General features: G+C 37.4%; 1 protein-coding gene across 6 annotated transcripts in view; it reads right to left on the reverse strand.

Moving 5' to 3' along the window:
• DIAPH2 (diaphanous related formin 2) overlaps positions 1-24,125 on the reverse strand; it is a 1,055,757-nt gene that overhangs the window by 695,224 nt on the left and 336,408 nt on the right. For all 6 annotated transcript variants that reach the window (XM_077888176.1, XM_077888175.1, XM_077888173.1 and 3 more), the window contains 3 exons: positions 17,811-17,915; positions 13,240-13,566; positions 11,130-11,244 (listed from right to left, as the gene is read on the reverse strand). In XM_077888176.1, coding sequence (XP_077744302.1) covers positions 11,130-11,244; positions 13,240-13,566; positions 17,811-17,915 — 547 coding nt within the window. The remainder of the gene's footprint in view (positions 1-11,129; positions 11,245-13,239; positions 13,567-17,810; positions 17,916-24,125) is intronic.

Genomic DNA, 24,125 nt, shown 5'->3' on the forward strand with positions numbered 1-24,125 from the left:
AGACGGTTCCCCTTTCTTCACATCCTCTCCAACATTTGTTGTTTCCTGTCTTATTAATTTTCCCCATTCTCACTGGTGTGAGGGGGTATCTCATTGTGCTTTTGATTTGTATTTTCCTGATGGCAAGTGATGCAGAACATTTTCTCATGTGCATGTTAGCCATGTCTGTGTCTTCCTCTGTGAGATTTCTGTTCATGACTTTTGCCCATTTCATGATTGGATTGTTTGCTTCTTGGGTGTGGAGTTTAATAAGTTGTTTATAGATCTTGGATACTAGCCCTTTCTCTGAGAGGTCATTTGCAAATATCTTCCCCATTGTGTAGGTTGTCTTTTAGCTTTGTTGACTCTTTCCTTTCCTTTGCAAAAGGCTTCTTATCTTGAAGAAGTCCCAATAATTCATTATTGCTTGTTTCTCTTGCCTTCATAAATGTATCTTGCAAGAAGTTGCTGTGGCCATGTTCAAACAGGGTATTGCCTGTGTTCTTAGGATTTTGATGGAATATTGGCTCACAGTTAGATCTTTCATCCATTTTCAGTTTATCTTTGTGGATGGTGTAAGAGAATAGTCTAATTTCACTCCTCTGCATGGGGATGTCCAATTTTCCCAGCAATATTTATTGAAGAGACTGTCTTTTTTCCAGTGGATAGTCTTTCCTACTTTGTCGAATATTAGTTGACCATAAAGTTGAGGGTCCATTTCTGGATTCTCTATTCTTTTCCATTGATCTATCTGTCTGTTTTTGTGCCAGTACCACACTGTCTTGATGACCACAGCTTTGTAGTACAACCTGAAATCTGGCATTGTGATGCCCCCAGATATGGTTTTCTTTTTTTAATATTCCCCGGGCTATTCGAGGTCTTTTCTGATTACACACAAATCTTAAGATGATTTCTTCCAACGCTCTGAAGAAAGTCCATGGTATTTTGATAGGGATTGCATTAAATGTGTATATTACCCTAGGTAGCATAGATATTTTTACAATATTAATTCTTCCAATTCATGAGCATGGAATATTTTTCCATCTCTTTGTGTCTTCCTCCATTTCTTTCAGAAGTGTTCTGTAGTTTTTAGGGTATAGATCCTTTACCTCTTTGGTTAGGTTTATTCCTAGGTAACTTATGCTTTTCGATGCAATTCTAAATGGGATTGACTCCTTAATTTCTCTTTCTTGAGTCTCATTGTGAGTGTATAGAAATTCCAGTGATTTCTGGGCATTGATTTTGTATCCTGCCACAAAGCCGAATTGCTGTATGAGTTCTAGGGATCCTGGGGTGGAGTCCTTTGGGTTTTCTATGGACAGTATCACGCCATTTGTGAAGAGGGAGAGTTTGACTTCTTCTTTGCCCATTTGAATGCCTTTTATTTCTTTTTTTTGTCTGATTGCTGAGGCGAGGACTTCTAGTACTATGTTGAATAGCATTGGTGAGACTGGACATCCCTGTCTTGCTCCTGATCCTAGGGGAAAGGCTCCCCATTGAGAATGATATTTGCTGTGGGCTTTCAGTAGATGGCTTTGAAGATGCTGAGGAATGTTCCCTCTATCCCTAAACTCTGAAGAGGTTTGATTGGGAATGGATGCTGTGCTTTGTGAAATGCCTTCTCTGCATCTATTCAGATAATTATATAGTTCTTGATTTTTCCCTTGCTGATATGATCAATCACATTGATTGCTTTATGAGTGTTGAGCCAGCCTTGAATCCCGGGGATAAAACCAGTTGATCATGGTGTGTAATCTCTTAAAATATTGTTAGATCACATTAGCTACTATGATGTTGAGAATTTTTGCATCGGTGTTCATCAGGGATACTGGTCTATAATTCTCCTTTTTGGTGGGGTCTATGGTTTTGGAATTAAGGTGATGCAGGCCTCGTAGAACGAGTCTGGAAGTACTCCATCTCTGTCTGTCTTTCTGAACAGCTTTAGTAGAATAGGTATGGTTTCTTCTTTAAACGTTTGATATAATTCCCCAAAGAAGCCATCTGGCCCTGGACTTTTGTGTCTTGGGAGGTTTTTGATGACTGCTTCAATTTCCTCCCTGGTTATTGACCTGTTCAGGTTTTCTATTTCTTCCTGTTCCAGTTTTGGTAGTTTGTCGTTTACCAGAAATACGTCCATTTCTTCTAGATTGACTAATTTATTGGCATATAGCTGTTCATAATGTGTTTTTAAAATCGTTTGTATTTCCTTGGTGTTGGTAGTGATCTCTCCTTTCTCATTCATGATTTTATTAATTTGAGTCTTCTCTCTCTTCATTTTATTAAGGCTGGCTAATGGTTTATCTATCTTATTAATTCTTTCAAAGAACCAACTCCTGGTTTTGTTGATCTGTTCCACAGTGCTTCTGGTCTCTATTTCATTGAGTTCTGCTCGAATCTTTATTAACTCTCTTCTTCTGCTGGGTGCAGGATCTATTTACTGTTTTTTCTCCAGCTCCTTAAGGTGCAAAATTAGTTTTATATTATCTAAGTATGTCTTCACTTTGGTTATTAATTGATTGATATAGTTGGCAGTCCCTCATTTAGGGTATAAATATTGATGATTGTTAGGTCCTCTTGTTGGATAGATTCTTTAAGTATGATATAGTGTCCCTCTTCATCTCTTACTACAGTTTTTGGGATAAACTTTAATTTATCTGATATAAGGATGGCTACCCCTGCTTTCTTTTGGGACCGTTTGAATGGTAAATGGTTCTCCAACCTTTTATTTTCAGGCTGTAGGTGTCCTTATGTCTATAATGAGTCTCTTGTATACCGTAAATAATGGGTCTTGCATTATTATCTAGTCTGAAACCCTGGGCCTTTTGATGGGGTCATTAAGCCCATTCACGTTCAGAGTTACTATTAAAAGGTATGAATTTAGTGTCATCATAATACCTATTCAGTCCCTATTTTTGTAGATTGTTCCCTTCGCCTTTGTCTTTCTATTACAGAGTCCCCCTTACTATTCCTTGCAGAGCCAGCTTGGTGGTCACATAGTCTTTCAGTTTCTGCCTATCTTATAAACTCTTTATCTCTCCTTCTATTCTGAATGAGAGTCTTGCTGGATAAAGTATTCTTGGGTGCAGGTTCTTCTCATTTAGGACCCTGAATATATCCTGCCACCCCCTTCTTGCTTGCCAGGTCTCTGTGGAGAGGTCTGCGGTTAACCTAATACTTCTCCCCATAAAAGTTAGAGATTTCTTGTCTCTTGCTGCTTTAAGGATCTTCTCTTTATCTTTGGAATTTGCAAGCTTCACTATTAAATGTCGAGGTGTTGAGTGGTTTTTATTGATTTTAGGGGAGGGGGATCTCTCTATTTCCTGGATCTGAATGCGTGTTTCCCTTCCCAACTTAGGAAAGTTCTCAGGTATGATTTGTTCAAATACATATTCTGGACCTCTGTCCCTTTCAGCGCCCTCGGGCACCCCAATTAAATGTAGATTTTTCTTTCTGAGGCTGTAATTTATTTCCCTTAACCTATCCTCATGATGTTTTTTTTTTATTTTTTTTTTATTTTTATTTATTTATGATAGTCACACACAGAGAGAGAGGCAGAGACACGGGAAGAGGGAGAAGCAGGCTCCATGCACCGGGAGCCCGATGTGGGATTCGATCCGGGTCTCCAGGATCGCGCCCTGGGCCAAAGGCAGGCCCCAAACAGCTGCGCCACCCAGGGATCCCTCCTCATGATCTATTCATTGTTTGTCTCTTTTTTCCTCAGTTCTGTCCTTGCCATCAACTCATCTTCTATGTCACTCACTCATTTTTCTACCTTGTTATCCCTCGTCATTAGGACCTCCAGTTTGGATTACATCTCATTTAATTGATTTTTAATTTCTGCCTGATTAGATCTAAATTCTGTAGTCATGAAGTCTCTTGAAACCTTTATGCTTTTTTCTAGAGCCAACAGGAGCTTTATAATTGTGCTTCTGAACTGGCTTTCTGACATTGAGTTGTAATCCAAATTTTGTGACTCTGTGGGAGAGAGGTCTGTTTCTTCTTTTGTGGTGAGTTTTTCTTTCTAGTCAGTTTGCTCGGTGCAGAGTTGCCTAAAACAAGTTGTACGGAAAAAGGAGAAAAAGACAAAAGAGAAAAAAGAAGAAAAAAAAAAAAAGAACAAAAACAGATACAAAAATGGGCAAACAGAAAACAGAATACAAGGTGGAGTATCCTCTGATTCTATAAAGTGTAAATCCTTCGACTTCCTCTGGAACTTTTCAGTGCTGCTTGGTCAATAACTTGCTTTTCCCCTGTTCTTGTAGCTGATCTTCTGGGGTCGGGCCTGCTGTGCTGATTCTCAGGTGTGAGCACTTGGGGGAGCTGCTCAGCCCCCTGCCTGGTGCAGGGCTCAGTGGGAGTTGTTTATTCTGTTTATCCTGTGAGGCCACTGTGAGGCTCAGTGGGAGTTGTTTATCCTGTGAGGCCCCAGGAGGAACAACAACAGTGGCAGCAGCCACCTCTCCAGCCCTGGAGTCAGCTCCTGTAGTAACTATCACAGCTCCCAGTCTGCAGGGGCCTGGATGCTCCAGGGGCTGGGCCGCCAATCTGCACAGCTCAGCCCTGCCCCCCAGCCCACAGGGGCAGGAGCGTGCTTGCTGTCCTGTGTCCTCCCGGCCTCTGCCTGTCCCTGGGGAAGCGCCGGATCTTGGGCTGTGTCCCCCAGTGCCCTGCGCTCCAGGGCCTGCACTACTGGAATCGAGCTCCTGCTGTGCAGCCCCCTCCGCACAGAGCCGCTGCCTGAGCAGCCGTGGGAGGTGCTCCTGGCCTGCCTGGCGTGTGCTGCAGCCTTTTAGGGAGCTCTCCCCTGGGGCGCAGGTCCTCTGTTAGTGCCCCTGGGAGCCTGAGGGCTTCCCCACCCCTCCTGGGATCCTGCTCCAACTCCCTGTGAGGGCCTTTCTCTCCTTTCCGTCTGGGAAGATTGGTGAAGCTCCTGCTTCTGTGGGATGGGGCTTTCCTGTTCTGGGGGCACTCGCTGGGTGGCCTTAGTCCGGCTCCTCACTGGGGCTCCTCCCCCTTGGATGCTTTTTTATTTTTTATTTATTTTTTTTTTTTCCGGCTCCTTACCTTGATAGAAGCGCAAACTCTTCTCACTGTAGCATTCCAGCTGTTCGCTCTTTAAATCTCAGACCGAATTCATAGGTTTTCAGGATGATTTGAAAGTTATCTAGGTAATTTGGTGGGGACAGGTGACTTGAGGACCCTACTCTCCCTCCATCTTGCTCCCCTAGCCTCGATGTTTCCATGGCCCCAAATATCATCAATTGAATACTAAACTAGAACACATATACAAATTCTAACAGTTACATATATTAATATATATTCAAAAGTACTAATAAGGTCTTTTGAATCTGCATCTAATATACATATATTCATTCATTATTCCAGAACATTGTGAGATATACTTTGGTTTTTTTTGTTTTTTTTTGTTTTTTGTTTTTTTTTTTTGTTTTTTTTTTTGTGAGATATATTTTGTTTCACAGCAACATTAGAGTCTGTAAGAACCTACGTATTAAGGGATCCCTGGGTGGCTCAGTAGTTTGGCGCCTGCCTTCCGACTAGGGTGTGATCCTGGAGTCCCAGCATTGAGTCCCACATTGGGCTCCCTGCACGGAGCCTGCTTCTCCCTCTGTCTATGTCTCTGCCTCTCTTTCTCTCTCCCTCTGTGTCTCTCATGAACAAATAAAATCTTTAAAAAAAGAACCTGGGAACACAGGTTTTGGGAACTATAAGACCTTAGAGATTAAGAATTCGTACTAATCAGTATATCATCATACCTTGTCTAAACTACATGTAGTTTATTCACAACCAAAGTTCTATCACATATCTCTGAATTCCCATCACTTATCTGTCTGCCAAGGCCCTCAATAGATTATAATCAAATTATTGTGCCCCTAATGCTTAAAGAACAAAACCCAATTACCTCAGTATGAAGTTCACCTTACCAGTTTCACCTCCAAGTACCAACTCAATAGGCTATGGTTTCAACAGCTGCACCTCACCCAGTATGTACCTCATGTCACCTCGATACTTTTCTAATGGTGTTCTCTGCCTAGAATGTCTTCTTTCCTTTTTTCCCTATTAAAATCCTACTTAAATTTCAAGGCCCAGCTCAAATTATATCACATCTGGGATCAACATTTGCCCTCCTCCTCAAAATTAACTATATTTCCATTCTGCATTCCCATTTAAAAATTATCTATGCTAGGGGGATCCCAGGGTGGCGCAGTGGTTTAGCGTCTGCCTTTGGCCCAGGGCGCGATCCTGGAGACCCAGGATTGAATCCCACGTCGGGCTCCCGGTGCATGGAGCCTGCTTATCCCTCTCCCTGTGTCTCTGCCTCTCTCTCTCTCTCTCTGTGTGTGACTATCATAAATGAATAAAAATTTAAAGAAAAAACTAAAAATAAAAATTATCCATGCTAGGGACGCCTGGGTGGCTCAGTGGTTGAGTGTCTGCCTTTGGTTCAGGGCATGATCCCAGGGTCCCAGGATTGAGTCCCACATCAGGTTCCCCTGCATGGAAACTGCTTCTCCCTCTGCCTATGTCTCTGCCTCTCTCTCTCTCTGTGTCTCTCATGAATAAATAAATAAAATCTTTAAAAAAATATCTATGCTAGGGGATCCCTGGATGGCTCAGTGGTCTAGCACCTGTCTTTGGACTAGGGCATGATCCTGGAGTCCCGGGATTGAGTCCCGTGTCGGGCTCCCGGCATGGAGCCTGCTTCTCCCTCTGCCTGTGTCTCTGCCTCTCTCTATGTCTATCATGAATAAATAAATAAAATATTTTTAAAAATCCTTAATTAAAAAAAATATATCTATGCTAACATTTAATACAACTTGACTAAATGTAGCATACATCTTCCTCTCTCCCTCTCTAGATGGTAAGTTCCCTGGTGTAGGAAGAACAAGATCTTATTCAATCCTCTCTCTCCCACCGAGTATATTACCTTGCATATACTCAGCACTTTACAAATATAAATTAAATTAAATGAGAACTCCATTTTCTCTTAAATTAGAAATAATTTGGTTTATTAATAGAAAAGTTAAAAATGCTTTCTCTAACTGTAAGTAATTCAATCAAAAGTAGAATTTGATAGTAATTTCACATGTTAAATATTTATACACTTAAATATTACAGGAATTGGAGGGATTTTAAAACTTTTTTCAGGGTGCCTAGTTATCTCAGTAGGTTAAGCACTGGCTCTTGATTTCAGCTCAGGTCATGATCTCAGGGTCCTGAGATTGAACCCCATGTGGGGCTCCAGCTCAGTAGGGAATCTGCTTGCAGATTCTCTTTCTCTCTCTCTCTCTTTCCTTCCCACTTGAGTGCGCTCTCTCTCTCTCTCTCTTTCAAATAAATAAATCTTAAAGAAAAACAACAAAAAACTTCTTGGAGTGTCTGCGTGGCTCAGTCCATTGAATATCTGCTTTCGGCCTGAGTCATGATCCTGGTGTCCTGGGATGGAGCTCCTCCTTGGGCTCCATGCTAAGTAAGGAGCCTGCTTCTCCCTCTCCTTCTGCCCCTTGCTCATGTGCTCTATCTCAAATGAAAAAATAAAATCTTAAAACATTTCTATTCAACAATCTGAAGCACTTTCTATTCCTCAATCTGAAGCACTTTGAACTCCTATGTTAAACATTGTCTTAACATAGACTAGTAATGCTTTCAGAGCATTTAGGGAGAACAGGACCTGAGTTCTCCAAACCCTTTGCAATAGAAGAAAATTCTCAGATGTTTTGGAACGCTGGATCTAAGAGCTTTGGAAATACATCTTAGAAACAATAAGTGTGTTCCTCCTTCCAGAATGCAACTGACTGAATGGCAAACAAAAGCAAAATGAGAGGGGTGCCTGAGTGGCTGAGTCAGGCATCTGTCTACAGCATGATCTCAGGGTCCAGGGATCAAGTCCTGAATCAGGCTCTATGCTCAGCAGGGAGTCTGCTTCTCCCTCTTCCTCTGTACTTGCTCCTGCTGTCTTTCTGTCTCACCTGAGTAAATAAAATCTTTAAAAAAAAAAAAAAGCAAAATGGGAAAGAAAGTGGTTTCTGGAGCTAGGGATGGCAGGGAAGTGTGTTCAGAGTTCACTGGAACCAGAGCCTCCTGATTTCTTACGGATCCTGCCACCTATTGGCCAAATTATGAATTAAGACACTGTAAGTAACAAGGAACTTAAAGCTGTTATAGTAAGATCAATCAATAGTTACTAAGTGTCATTAAAATAAATGGGAGTTTTGTATCATTAAAATTTGTTTTGGCTATATTATTTATGTCGGGAATATGCTATGATGTTTAATTGTTCCTTTAAATGTCCCTTTGAAAAATATATCTTAGTAAAAGTAATAGTACTGAAAGGTGCTCCTGACCTGATCTGTATTCAAATATTCAAAATTAGGACAGTAGAAGTAGTAATAGTATCACACATAAAATTCAGAGAATCAGAGCTAAGAACTGGAATGCAGTGTTCTTAGCAGTGAGTAGATGAGAGCCTTTATATAATTTTCATTAGGTTTTAGCAGCTGCAATAATAGTGCTTCTACCTTGATTGGCTACCTTGACTGGTAACTGATTGGCTCTACCAAGTGCTGCTCAGAAGAGCAGGGAATTCTCTTGCTGAATTAATAGCTGTATTAAGTGTATACAACTAAAGAAAAACACCACACACACAATATCATGTTAAGTGAAAGGGAAAAGGGAATTAATATTTGTTAAGTGCCTACTATACTAAACACTGTGCTCGGTGCTTTAAATATATAACCTTATTTAATTCTCACAACACTACTAGATAAACATTAGTCTACTCATTTTATAGATGAGAAAATTCACTCTCAGAGGTTACAAATATTACAGCTGGAATGCAAATAAGTGTGACTCCATTTCCTCTGGATCTTTCCAGTATATCACACTATCTTTAGAAACTCTCTAATGGATTTTATATTTACCTCTATGTCTCGAACACCATTTTATTCATTTGTAAAACATAGTCTGGACTAAATCACTTCTAAGGTCCAGAGTAAATCTAAAATTTCATGAAATCTCGGATTCTTCCAGGACTCAATACAAATACATGGATAAGTAAAAGAGCAACTGCTCAATATTAAATGTGTAAAGAATTGGAGGGAAACATTTATAGAAAAGTAAATAAAAATTGCCTCTGAATGTAAGAAAAGCTGTTCAACTTCACTCTGAATTTAAGGAGTCAAAATTATAACATGAATGGTTTACCATTTTTACCTCTGAGATGGACAAAGGTTTCAGAGAAACAGATATCATATATATTTTAGGTGCCAGTATAGACAGAAACATTTGGAAGGCAGTTTGGTAATATATATCAAAATTATTAATGTACCCAGCATTTTATCCAGGAATTGCATTTCTAGAATTTGTCCTACCAATAGATCCTACATGCACAAAGGTATATGTAGATACATATTCATCACAACATTACCTGAAATATCAAAAGAGACTGGAATTAAATATCCACTCACTGGGGACCAATTAAATAAATTAGGATAAGTCCATAACATCAAACTCTATGGAGTATGCAAAAGAAACATAGTAGATGAAAACAAGCTATTATGGAATAACATCCAAGTATATAAGTGAAAACAGCAAGAAGTAAGAAGCAAAAAATGACAAATATACATATGCATCTAGAAGCATGTACTATTTCTAGGAGGCTGTGTGAGAAATTACTAACAGTGGTTTTCTCTGAGGAAGAAGCTGTAAGTTTGAGATGGAAGGGTAAGCTTATCATGCATCCTTTTTTACATTTTTTTACTATATAAATACCATGATACAAACATTTTTATCTTTTTTAATTTAAAAAAGAGTTTATAACAAATAGTAGTTGCTGGAGTCACTGAAAAAAACTTTGAAGGTTACTTATAAGAAAAAAAGAGAACTAATGCCAGGAATTTTTAAAATTTCAAATTTCTTCTAATTACCTCTGATTTATATGTGTATATGTGTGTGTGAACTTCAATCTACAAGCAACAACAAATACAACAAAAGCACCTCCAATGTCCAAGATATGATAGAAGTTCTGAAAAGGAGTATTTTTCATCTCTCTCTCCCTTGGTCTCCCTCTGTCTCTCAATCTTAGAAAATTCAGATTCTCACATTCTATGGCATATTGAGACAAATCATACAAATAAATGGTAAAGCTGCCAATTCCAAGGGCATGAGCATATGGAATTTATCAATTTCTTAGTTATGAAGACTCATCCAGACTGAAAAGATCCTATGTTTATCTAAACTATTAATTTTGTAACAATTAGTAAAACAGTAGTTAAAATGCCAAAACCTTAAAAGCCCCAATGATTATGAGAGACTGAGAAGTTACCTACTTATATAGTATCAAAATTATGTGTGAAATTCACAAGAGATTAAGTATCTAATCATAACGCGTTCTATTATCACATAAGTAAAATATACTTATTAGGTACCAGACTTTGATATTATTCCAGAAAATTCACTTATAGGAAAAAGCTGTAAAATCTCCTATGAAAATAAATTGATAAGTAGTACAAATATAAGAGGAAAGGCTATTTATGCACCATGAGCCAAATCTTATTCCAATTTCATGAAAACTTCTGGGCCATTACTATTCTACTACATTGTTTTCTCTTACATAGTAAATCAACAAATTTATTCCCTCTGCTTCTAAGTAAAAATACCTATAGTAGAAGGGTATAACTCACATATTAAACAATAAACACAATCCAACATTTTCAAATGATAAATAACATTTATGAAAAATAAGATTAAAATAAGGGTGCTGGGGTGGCTCAGTTGGTTAAGTATATGACTTTAGCTCAGGTCAGGATCTGAGGTCTTGGGATTAAGCCCCATGTCCAGCTCTCTCTCAGCGAGGAGTCTGCTTGTCCCTTTCCTTCTCCCTCTGCCCCTCCCCCAATTTGTTTGTTCATGCAATCTCTCACTCTTTCTTAAATACATACAAATTTTTTGAAAAAGAAAATGAGCAATTCTCCTTTACTTGATGGGTAAAATTTAAGAAATAAGTTAATCTATTTATGTTTGACTCTGTCCACTATGAAAAATTTATACATGTATACAATAGAAATTTTTAGCTAAGCACTGAATTCAATAAGTCAGAAAAAGAAATTTATATTTTTAAAAAGAAAAAGTACCTTTTTTCTGGGTAGCAAAATTCAGTGCCAATTTTGCAAAGAGATCTGGATTTTCAAACTTGTCCTCCTTAACTTTTAACCAGAAACAGTTCTCAGATAATTCTTTGGGTTCAATCTGAAACAAAAATAACAAAGACAAGCTTCTAAATTATTATTTCATATTTAATTCTTCAAAGAATTCAATTTTACCAAGGTTGAATGATAGTTCCTTTATTTATCTACCTACTAAATCAATTTTAGGGTCTATGAAAATAATTTTTAAGTAAATATTCATTGAGGAAGTCAGCAAATTTTATTAATATATAAAAAAAAGATACACAACAGCAATTAGCCATATAGCAAATTAGATTTTAAATATTCTAATGAATCTAATGAAAGTAATCTTAAAAACATTTTAATAAATCTCCCAACTCACATACATTTTTTTTTTCTGCTCCTAGATTTTTAAAAATTAGGAAACTAAATTCATAAAAGTGAATTAATTCTCCATGTTTACTGACCAGGGTGAAGGAAATAATTATAATAGCTGAAACCATACATACCTCCTATAATGTGTCAGGTGCTGTTTTAAGTGATTTGCATATATTACCTAATCTAATCCTTATAAAAATCCCTTGAAGCAGGACATATTATTATCTCCATGCTAAAATGAGGAACCATCTTTGGGTGTCCAAACTAGTAAATGGCAAAGATAGGAATTAAACCCAGCCAGTGTTCCTCTAGAAAATTGTGCTCATAACCACTACACTGAAACCTAATATTAGAACTGTACATTTTCCAGTACATCATGATGCTTTGTGTTATAATACCCTTTTACTATATGCTTAAATGCTAAATGAACATATCATTACATTTACCACACAGAGATAACTAGACCAACAACATATGGATCCTATAGTTTGGTGAATTATACCTTATAAAAAATAACTACATTTTAAAAACATTTGTACGTCATTTATTCTTATGAACAAAGCAGAACTATATTCTCAATGTAAAAACTGGTTTAATCATGATTCTGGTCAAACTAATTTACTATGTAGATACTGTCATATTTCACTCCAGGTATGTTCTCGGATGAGTCATTTCCTCAAATGGTGGTCTGGGTAATTGTATTTTCATTAGAAGATTAGTTCCTAATAATGACTGTGTCAATCTTGTTAATAAGCTTTTCACGAGATATATTCTAATAAAAGTAAAGCAAAATAGGGGTGCCTGTGTGGCTCAGTCAGTAAAGTGTCTATCTCTTTATTTCAGCTCAGGTTATGATCTCAGGGTCTTGAGATCAAGCCCCGTGTTGGGCTCAGGCATGGAACCTGATTAAGATTCTCTCTCTTTCCTTCTTTTCCCTCTGCCTCTCTCCCACCTTGTACTCTTTCTCTCACCCTTTCTCTCCCTCTCCAAAAAAAAAGGAAATAATATTCAAAAGAAACAAGAACATTTCATACATTACATAAGAAAGTAATTAGGTTATGTCACTACTGAATGCTGTCACCTATTCCATACAATCTAAATATTTAAAGCTAAAACAAAAAAGGGGCACCTAGGTTGCTCAGTTGGTTAAGTATCTGACTTTCTCTCAGGTCATGCTCAGTGGGAGTCTGCTTCTCCCTCTCCCTCTGAACCTTCCTTTGCTTGTGTGCTCTCTCTCTCTCTCTCTGATAAATAAAAAACAAAAACAAAAAAACCATTCCCTAAGAACAAAAATAACTAATAGAGAAAGGCTTAATAATAATAAAGATTATATTTAAGAATGTTGTAGTACTTAACAGCAGTACCAGAATTAAAATGTTTCATTTGGTGATATATATTTTATATATTATTTTCTAGCACAATTTTCACTTCAGCTTTCCTTTTGACTTCTACATTAATTTCAAATTATCTGTGGAGTTTCCAATTCTCAGGGTACTAGACTGAAAGATAAACATAAGATGGTAAACTCACAAAGGAAAGCAAGCATCAGCAGTCACAGACTCAAGCATTATACAATACTTATATGCAGCAATAGTTAATCATATATTAATTATATCAACTATGGCTGGACAAAGCCAAAAATAATCTAGTCATAAAAATAGCTGGTCAAATAATCTAGTCTAGTCATAGTCATAATCACCTTTAACCAATTGATTCTCTTCATGGGCACCTCAGGTTTATATATTTTTTTCTGCTTCATCCCATAAGGCAGATCAAGTGGTTCTCCTGGAAAAGGAGGAATTCCTCCTCCAGGGGGAAGTGGTGGAGGAGGTCCCCCAAACAAAGGTGGTGGTGGTGGTGGTGGTATACCAATTATTCCAGGTAAAGGAGGTGGAGGAGGAGGGAGAGGTCCGCCAGGTAAAGGTGGTGCTGGTGGAGGTGGTGGGGGTGGGGATGTCCCACCACCTGGCAATGGAGGTGGTGGAGGAGGGCCTGGAATTCCTGATGAACCTAAGAATCCATGTCCCTGAAACATAATGTAATACAAGGTTTAAATGCTTACAGTAAAATATAACAACAAAGAAAACTTATCAGTAGACATTTGTGGTTTGTTTAATATTATATACACTTTATTTAGTTTAGTAATATCATAGGGCTTAAAAGCAAATGAAAAAGATTCCCATAGATTTTTTTAAATTTTTTTTATTGGAGTTCAATTTGCCACATATAGCATAACACCCAGTGTCCCATAGATTTTTGATAAGCATTATAAACTCTGGATAATGACTACTTCTACTAACACACAATAAAAGTTGGCATCCTCAAGATTTTGTGAAACACTTCTGAAAAATAATGAAAAAGTTACCTTTCATTATAAATATATGCAAAGTACTGGAATGGCTTTAGCCTATTAGACTAGTTGTTTTGAATATGCGATAATTAATACAATCAAAGATCTGATTCCCTTACAGCCAATTAGCTTTACACAGAGTCTATCTCATGGTACCAGTAACTTAGCAGTTTTCGAATATCAATAATTAATACCAAGTAACATCCATTTGCATAGTAATATGTTTGTCAATGTTTTTATATCTATTATTTCTCTTCATTGTCTTTACAAGCCTGTAATATAGGTAGGGTATTTTTAACTCAATTTTATCTCACTGCTAATAGATGAGAAAATAGTAACTACAACAAGGTTAAATTATTAATCAAAGGTCATAGTCTGAAATGTTCTTAAGATTTAAATGTGGTTGTTCTTATACCTAATGTAGTCCTCTTTCCACTATACCAGACTATTTCCTCATGGAATCACCTGCCATGAAAAGATTTAATTCACACAGATTGGATTATGAGGATAGTATAACTTACTTTTACCACCAGAAAGTAGCTTCAACCTCATTCTCTAATGATAATGGATAACAAATGAAGGACAGTACCTCATTCCAAATTGTCTACCTTTTAAAATTAATCTGTACCTGTTTATTTAAACCATTGTTGATCGCAATGGTTCACTTCTAAAATAAATGAATATGAAAGTAAAGTTGGTTATTATAAACATTCCCAAGATAAGCTTACCAATGAACAGATGTATTTGTAACGAAGATATGACATTAGATGAATTGAATGAAAAGTTTAAAATTAATAAAAATTCTTGGCATAGTGTTATTTTTATTTCAAAAGAAAGTCTTCTTAACTTTATTAATATGAATTTCCAAGATGGAGTACTTAATTGTACCAACTAAACTTTAAAATACTTTAACAAAACAAATAAGTTGAAGCATATTTTAAGAACAATTTTAAAAACTGCCCTATTTGTAAGAATATTAAAATTAATAATAATAAAATCATAGAAATGTTTTCATAATATTTAATATGCAGTCTAAATATTTTATTCATATATATGACGTTTATGTGTGTACACACATACATGCAAATAAACTATCTATACACTCAACAAATGACAATTCTCCCCTGTAATGCAATCCTCTCATGAATTAGTAAGAATTAAAATATACAAAATTATTTTCATTTTACTTTTAATGCAACAAAATCTTAGAAAACAGTGAAATTTTTACAATTTTGATTGAGATCAAAGAAATTATGGAGAAAATAAATTTTTTTCTGAAAAGTTTTAAGAAATTAGTAATTTACCCTATAAGTTTTATATATAAATGGATTTGTTGAATACTTTGAAAAATAAAAATATATATCCAGTTTTTTTAGTAAAAATTAATTTTTATCCAATTATATTTGTTAGCATCAAATTTATTTTTTTACTCTATTGGATCATATCTATGATATGAGACTTGTGGAGCCATAAAAATGTTATCACTTTTAACAGAGGATTTTCCTCAAGTTAAACACATGCTTCACAAATTTAATAAAGAATCTCAAATAAATGCCACCAGTCTTTAAAAATCAAATCATATCGGCCTTTCTCTTCCCTTTCATGAACAATTAAGAATGCAACAATTAAATTAGGCTACAATAGAGTATTGAGAATTGAAAATAGCTAATGAATGATTTAGTATTTGGCACAATTTGAGGTACACTAGAAAGGACTGTGTGACTCTGCATTTTTACACATCAGTTAATTTAATAATACATAAACAACTGCTCACTAAATAGAAATGCCTTGTGCCAGGGTGAAATTGAGGAATGTCACAATCTTGGGTGGGGGGCAAAAACAAAAAGAAACTGAGTTCTCAGAGATGTGAAAAGAGAAGTCAGATGATACCAAAAAAGTGAAAGATTTAATGAAAGAAATTATCAAATATTATAGATAAGTGAAAGGGCAGGAGAAGGCCCTGCACTGAATAATTTTGAGTTCATCCATGACTTTTTTTTAATCAGTGACCTTTTAAATCATTTTTCAGATACATATCTACACAATCAATAAACATCTACTGAGCATCCGCTATGTCAAGAGGTGTTAGAAAGAAAACCAGAGGCCCCCCAAAGGCATCAGTTAGACTGAGTCCCCAAACCATAGCTTAATATATAATCTAATTATTTTAACATCCCCAAGAAATGCTATCTTGATAGGTGAGTTGGGAACTTATATCAGCAGCCAAAAAGTCTGCCACAAAAGTTCTCTCCATCCCTAAAGGAAAATAAGGTAAACTTCATAAGACCTCCTGCTTTTCCCCCGAAGGAAAGTGGCAGGGTCTGAAAAGATCCTTTCCTTTTTTTTTTTTTTTTTTTTTTTCTCAAGTCAGTACATTATTTTACATTCAGGCTTGTGCAATAATTGGAACAGAACATATGAAGAGTTTCTTTGTAGACAATTTAGGGATATCGTATAAGTGAAGAGATAATAATGAACTTCAATTTTAACATTGATTATATACAAAATTGAGGTTTTCTATTCTTTAAGAACATGTCTGAAACATTTTAGAAGCAACTAATACTTTGTGAAGTCTGTACATGATTTCTAATATTTAAATAATCTCAATAAAGTAAAGACAGTATGAGACATATATTTCAAACTATATTCAGGGCAAAATTAGGCCCATGAGATGTTACTATATTTCTTGCATTTTAAGAACTCATCCATTAAAAAAGAGATAGCATTGGCTTAAGACGTGAACATGTTCCCAGCTTCAGAAACATTACACGTTGGTCAAACATCCCTACTTGATGCTTGAATGTGCTGAATTTTAAAAACTTGGGTCCAACCTAGACGAACTTCTTCCTCATCGTTTTTAGAGCTTCTTTTACCTCCTTTTTTCTCAAACTATAGATCAGAGGGTTCAAAAGAGAAATCACAATGCCGTAAAATACAGAAGACACTTTCATATCCTCTTGGGAATTATTAGCCTGAGGCTGTAAGTACATGTATGAAAGGACTGCATAGAAAATGATGATGGCTGTCAGGTGGGAGGAGCACATGGATAAGGCTTTTTTCTTCCCTGTAGCAGAAGATATCTTCAGGATGGCAACCATGATAACTGTGCTAGTTGATCCTTTCCTTTCCTAATAATATTGTTGCCCCACCTCCTTTCCATAAAAATCTTTCATTTTGTACAATTCCGTATAGTTCCCGAATGCTGACTAAGTGGAATGATGCAAATTCATAAATCATTTAATAAACCCAATTAGACCTTCAAAATTTATGTGGTTTAATTTTGTGGTTTAATGAAAATTTTTATCTTCCATTTTTCTCTCAATCATTGTTTCCACTAATGGGCTTTATATGTTACAATGTGCAGTAAAAATTAAAAAGGAAATGCATACATAGAGAAAGGACATTTTTTCTCACCAACAATAGTAATCTTCCATTTATTAATAACCACTTAAAACATAAAAACTGCTGAGGGTATTTTAAAGAAATAAAAATAAATTAAAAAGTACTGAGAGGATTAAATTGGTTGTAAAGTTTAGACACCATAACTAGGACCTTGAGAGTATATGAGTGCTTTCCATCATAGGTGATGCAGCTGGAAATACAAAGTTTCTAGGTTTTGAAATTATCCATTCAATATTTCAAATCATCATGAAACCTTCATTTCCTGAACAGTCTTCTTTGTGTAATATATTACATTAAAATATTCAAGGAAGTTTAGGTAACTAATGCCTTATTTTTATCCAAAAACAGTAAAATTATTTATTGTCCTAGAAAATCAAATCTGTAGAGTTATTTCATCTAAAATGCAAAACTCCCAAAAAGTCTGCTTCTGGGGAAATTTTTCCGTCCATCTAACAAGACAATTTTCTACCAGGAAACTCACTGTTACATGACATAAAGTCTATATCTTCTATCATTACCTGGGTTCGAAGTTGCTGGATTTCTGATTCAAGCTCTTTAATTTTTTCTTCTCTTTTTTGAAGCTCAGCTTGAGCTTCCTGTCGAGCTGTGAATTCTTCATCAAACTGCAATGATTACCATCATAAATATACATTTAATAACATAGCTATGAGAAAGTTTTAAACAAATTCATGTATTAAATAAGTGGAATGTCATTTGCTTCTTTGACTTCCCAGGTCATTCAGGAAATCAAAAGCTCCAGATTATTGTCATAACACTAGGGTCAGGATTATGGTGTAGGAAGAAATATGGTCGGAGGGGGCAAGATGGTGGAGAAGTAGGGTCCCCAAGTCACCTGTACCCACCAAATTACTTAGACAATTTTCAAATCATCCTGAAAACCTACAGATTCGGCTTAAGATTTAGAGACAATAGCTGGAATGCTACAGTGAGAAGAGTTCGTGCTTCTATCAAGGTAGGAAGATGGAAAAAAAAATTAAAGAAAAAAAAGGCATCCAAGGGGAAGGGCCCCCATGAGGAGTGAGCTAAGGCAACGCCGCGAATGCCCCTAAGACAGGAAAGCCCGTCTGGGAAAAGCAGGAGCTTCACCAATATCCCATACAAAAAGGTGCTTGCAATGAGTTGAGGCAGGATCTCAGAGGGGAGGGGATGCCCTCAGGCTCCCGGGACACTAACAGAGGACCTGCGCCACTGGGGAGAATGCACCACACCCCAGAGCAAGTTCCCAAAAGGGCTGCAGCGGGCGTCCGGTGGGTCCCAGGAGCAGCTTGGTGGAGGCTGGGGCAGCAGCTCTACGGGGAGGGGACTGCACCGCCCAGGACTGTGATTCAAGCAGCACAGGCCCTGGAGCGCAGGGGGCCGGGGGACACAGCAAAGGATCCGGTGCTCTCCCCAGGACAGGCAGAGGCCAGAAGGACACAGGACAGTGAGGACGCTACTGCTGTTGGGCAGCTGAGCTGTGCAGATCAGCGGCCCCGCCCCCGTAGCATCCGAACCCCTGCAGACTGAGAGGTCCGGTAGGTACTGCGGGAGCTGACTCCAAGGCTGGAGAACTGGCCACCACCACTGCTGTTGTTCCCCCTGGGGCCTCACAGGATAAACAACTCCCACTGAGCCTCACAGTGGCCTCACAGGAGAAACAGGATAAACAACTTCCACTGAGCAGTGCACAGGCAGGGGGCTGAGCAGCTCCCCCCAGGTGCACACACATGAGAATCAGCACAGAATACCCCTCCCCGAGAACACCAGCTAGAGGGACAGGGGAAAACAAATTATTGAACAAGCAGCACTGGAAAGTTCCAGGGGAAGTCGAGAAAGTTACAGTATATACAATCAGAGGATACTCCCCATTGTTTTTTCTTTTGTTTGCTTCCCCCCCTTTTTTTCTTTTCTTCTCTTTTTTCTCCTTCTTTTCTTTTTTTTCATTTTTCTTTTCCTTTGTCTCTTCTCTGTTTCTCCTTGTCCCAACACAACTTGTTTCTGACCACCCTACACTAAGCAAAATGACTAGAAGGAAAAACTCACCTCAAAAGAAAGAATGAGAAACACCCCTCTCTCGCACAGAGTTACAAAATTTGAATTACAATTCAGTGTCAGAAAGCCAAGTCAGAAGCACAATTATAAAGCTACTGGTGGTTCTAGAAAAAAGCATAAAGTACTCAAGAGACTTCATGATTGCAGAATTTAGATCTAATCAGGCAGAAATTAAAAATCAATTAAATGAGATGTAATCCAAACTGGAGGTCCTAATGACGAGGTTAAAGAGGTAGAAGAACAAGTGAGTGACATGGAAGGCAAGTTGATGGGAAGGAGGGAAACTGAGGAAAAAACAGACAAACAATAAAAAGATCATGAGCATAGGGTAAGGGAAATAAAAGCCTCAGAAGGAAAAATCTACATTTAATTGGGGTTACCCAGGGCGACAAAAGGGACAGAGGTCCAGAATATGTATTTGAACAAATCATAGCTGAAAACTTTCCTAATCTGGGAAGGGAAACCAGCATTCAGATTCAGAAAATAGAGAGATTGCCCCCCTAAATAAAAAACGCTCATCACCCCGACATTTAATACTAAAACTTGCAAATTACAAAGATAAAGAGAAGATCTTTAAAGCAGCAATAGACAAGAAATCTCTAACTTTTATGGGAAGAACTATTAGGTTAACCGCAGACCTCTCCACAGAGACCTGGCAGGCCAGAAAGGGCTTGTAGGATATATTCAGGGTCCTAAATGAGAAGAACATGCAGCCAAAAATACTTTATCCAGCAAGGCTCTCATTCAGAAGAGAAGGAGAGATAAAGAGCTTCCAAGATAGGCAGAAACTGAAAGAAAACATGGCCACCAAACCACCTCTGCAAGAAATATTAAGGGAGATTCTGTAATAGAGAAAGTGCAAGGGAAAAATCCACAAAAACAGGGACTGAATAGGTATCATGATGACACTACCTTCATATCTTTCAATAGTAACTCTGAAAGTGAATGGACTTAATGACCCCATCAAAAGGCGTACTAGGGTTTCAGACTGAATAAAAAAAGAAGACCCATCTGTTTGCTGTCTACAAGAGACTCATTTTAGACCTAAGGACACCTACAGCCTGAAAATAAAAGGTTGGAGAACCATGTACCATTCAAATGGTCCTCAAAAGAAAGCAGAGGGAGCCATCTTATATCAGATAAACTAAAGATTATCCCTAAGAATGGAGTGAGAGATGAAGAGGGACACTATATCATACTTAAAGGATCTATCCAACAAGAGGACTTAACAATCATCAATATTTATGACACGAATGTGGGAGCTACCGAGTATATCAATCAACTAATAACCAAAGTTAAGCCATACACAGAAAATAATACACTTATACTTGTAGAATTAAATATGGTGCTTTCTACAATCGACAGGTTTTATAAGCACAACATCTCCAAAGAAACAAGAGCTTTAAACAATACACTGGATCAGATATATTTCACAAATATTTGCAGAACTTTACATCGAAACGCAACTGAATACACATTCTTCTGAAGTGCACATGGAACTTTCTCCAGAAGAGACCACATACTGGGTCAAAAATCAGGTCTAAACTGATAACAAACGATTGGGGTCGTCCATTGCATATATTCAGACCATAATGCATTGAAATTAGAACTAAATCACAAGAAGCTTGGAAATATTTCAAACACGTAGAGGTTAAGGACCATCCTGCTAAAGATGAAAGGATCAACCAGGAAATTAGAGAAGTATTAAAAATGATTCATGGAAACTAATGAGAATGAAGATACAACCATTCAAAATCTTTGGGATACAGCAAAAGCAGTCCTGAGGGGGAAATACATCGCAATACAAGCATCCATCAAAGAACTGGAAAGAACTCAAATACAAAAGCTAACCTTGCACCTAAAGGACTGGAGAAAAACCAGCACGTAGAACCTACACCCAGCAAAAAAATGAGAGTTAATAAAGATTCGAGCAGAACTCAATGAAATAGAGACCAGAAGCACTGTGGAACAGATCAACAAAACCAGGGGTTGGTTCTTTGAAAGAATGAATAAGATAGATAAACCATTAGCCAGCCTTATTATAAAGAAGAGAGAAAAGACTCGAATTAATAAAATCATGAATAAGAAAGTAGAGATCACCACCAATACCAAGGAAATACAAACGATTTTAAAAACATTATGAGTAGCTTTACACCAATAAATTAGGCAATCTAGAAAAAAATCAACTCATTTCTGGAAAACCACAAACTACCAAAACTGGATCAGGAAGAAATAGAAAACCTGAACAGGCTGATAACCAGGGAGGAAAATGAAGCAGTCATCGAAAACCTCCAAAGACACAAAAGTCCAGGGCCAGATGGCTTCCCAGGGGAATTCTATCAAACGTTTAAAGAAGAAACCATACCTATTCTACTGAAGCTCTTCAGAAAGACGGAAAGAGATGGAATAATTCCAAACCCGTTCTATGAGGTCAGTATCACCTTAATTCCAAAACCATACAAAGACCCCACCAAAAAGGTGAATTATAGACCAATATCCCTGATGAACATGGATGCAAAAATTCTCAACAAGATACTAGCCAATAGGATTAAACAATACATTAAGAATATTATTCACCATGATCAAGTGGGATTTATCCCCGTGATGCAAGGCTGATTCAACAGTCCTAGAGCAATCAATGTGATTCATCATATCAGCAAGAGAAAAAACAAGAACCATATGATCCTCTCAATAGATAGAAAGAAACCATTGGACAAAATACAGCATCCATTCCTGATCAAAACACTTCAGAGTGTAGGGATAGAGGGAACATTCCTCAGCATTTTAAAAGCCATCTACGGAAAGCCCACAGCAAATATAATTCTCAATGGAGAAACACTGGGAGCCTTTCCCCTAAGATCAGGAACAAGACAGGGATGTCCACTCTCATCACTGCTATTCAACGTAGTACTAGAAGTCCTAGCCTCAGCAATCAGACAACAAAAAAGAAAAAAGGCATCAAACTGTGTGGAGGTTCCTCAAAGAGTTAAAAATAAATCTGCCCTACGACCCAGCAATTGCATTGCTGGGGATTTACCCCAAAGATACAGATGCAGTGAAACACCAGGACACCTGCACCCCGATGTTTATAGCAGCAATGTCCACAATAGCCACACTGTGGAAGGAGCCTCGGTGTCCAACGAAAGATGAATGGATAAAGAAGATGTGGTTTATGTATACAATGGAATATTACTCAGCCATTAGAAACGACAAATACCCACCATTTGTCTCAGCGTGGATGGAAGTGGAGGGTATTATGCTGAGTGAAATAAGGGAATTGGAGAAGGAGAAACATTATATGGTCTCATTAATTTGGGGAATATAAAAAATAGTGAGAGGGAATAAAGGGGAAAGGAGAACAAATTAGTGGGAAATATCAGAAAGGGAGACAGAAAATGAGAGACTCATAACTCTGGTAAACGAACAAGCGTTGGTAGAAAGGGAGGTGGGTGGGGTGCTGGATGAATGGGTGATGGGCACTGAGGTTGGCACTTGATGGGATGAGCGCTGGGTGTTATGCTATATGTTTGCAAATTGAACTCCAATAAAAAGTAAATAAATAAAAAATTTTTAAAAAAAGAACTCCAATAAAAAATAAATTAATTTTAAAAAGGAAGAAATATGGCCACAACTCAAGTTAAAAAAACATTTACACACACACACACACGCACACAGAAAGGAATAAAATTTTATTTTTAAAGATTTATTCATTTTTTCTTTTTTTAAGAATTTATTTATTTATTCATGAGAGACACAGAGAGAGGCAGAGACACAGGTAGAGGGAGAAACAGGCTCCATGCAGGGAGCCCGAATTAGGACTCGATCTCAGGTATCCAGGATCACCCCCTTGGCTGAAGGCAGCACTAAACCACTGAGCCAACGGGGCTGCCCAAAGATTTATTTATTTTAGTGAGCAAGAAAAGAGAGAGACAGACAGACAGAGTGAGTGTGGGGAGGGGCAGAGGGAAAGAATCTTTAAGCATACTTCCCACTGCATATGGAGCCAGACTTCGGACTCCATCTCACCACACATACGATCATAACCTGAGCTGAAACCACGAGTGGGAAACTTAACAAATTGGGACACAGAATTTGCCCAGGTGCCCCCCCCCAAAACAAAATTTTAAAAGGGTGGAAGGAAAAGTTTCTCATCACATATAATGGACATTTACATTGTTATGTTATTGAAAAATAGGTTTCAGAATTATTTTCTTTAATGTTTCATCCCATACATTTAACTTTACTGAATTGGAAAAATGAAACTTAAAACTTCAATATAAAGCAGTTCAAATCTGTAACCTCATTTAAACTTGAAAAGAGGTTGTACTTTTAGAATGATCAAATGATTCTACATTAATACAAATTATATTTCTATTACAATTTTAATTGCCTAGGATCCAAAAAGTGGTATTCCACAAAATCTGACAAAACGATACATTGAGCCTAATGGAATGCTCCTTCAGATAGTTAACCAAAACACTTGCATAATATACTAAAAGAAAGAAAATGAAAGGTTAAATTATAATGTGTTTTGGGGAGAAGTTAGGATGGCAGAGGATTAGGGGGAACCAATGCTTGCCTCATCCTTCAAATACTACATAAATATAAAATCATTCTGAAGTCAAGAAATTATTATGAGGACTGAGAGACCAAACTCCACAACTAGAGGAGAGATGAGCCAGGTCATGGAAGGTAGGAGATGGAGAGATGTGATTTAGGGACGAAGAAAATTGCAGATGCTGGTGGGGGGGCGGGGAGGAAAGAGAGCGAGAGAATGAAAG

The sequence above is a fragment of the Canis aureus genome, chromosome X (genome assembly GCF_053574225.1).
Source record: "Canis aureus isolate CA01 chromosome X, VMU_Caureus_v.1.0, whole genome shotgun sequence".
NCBI lineage: Eukaryota > Metazoa > Chordata > Mammalia > Carnivora > Canidae > Canis > Canis aureus.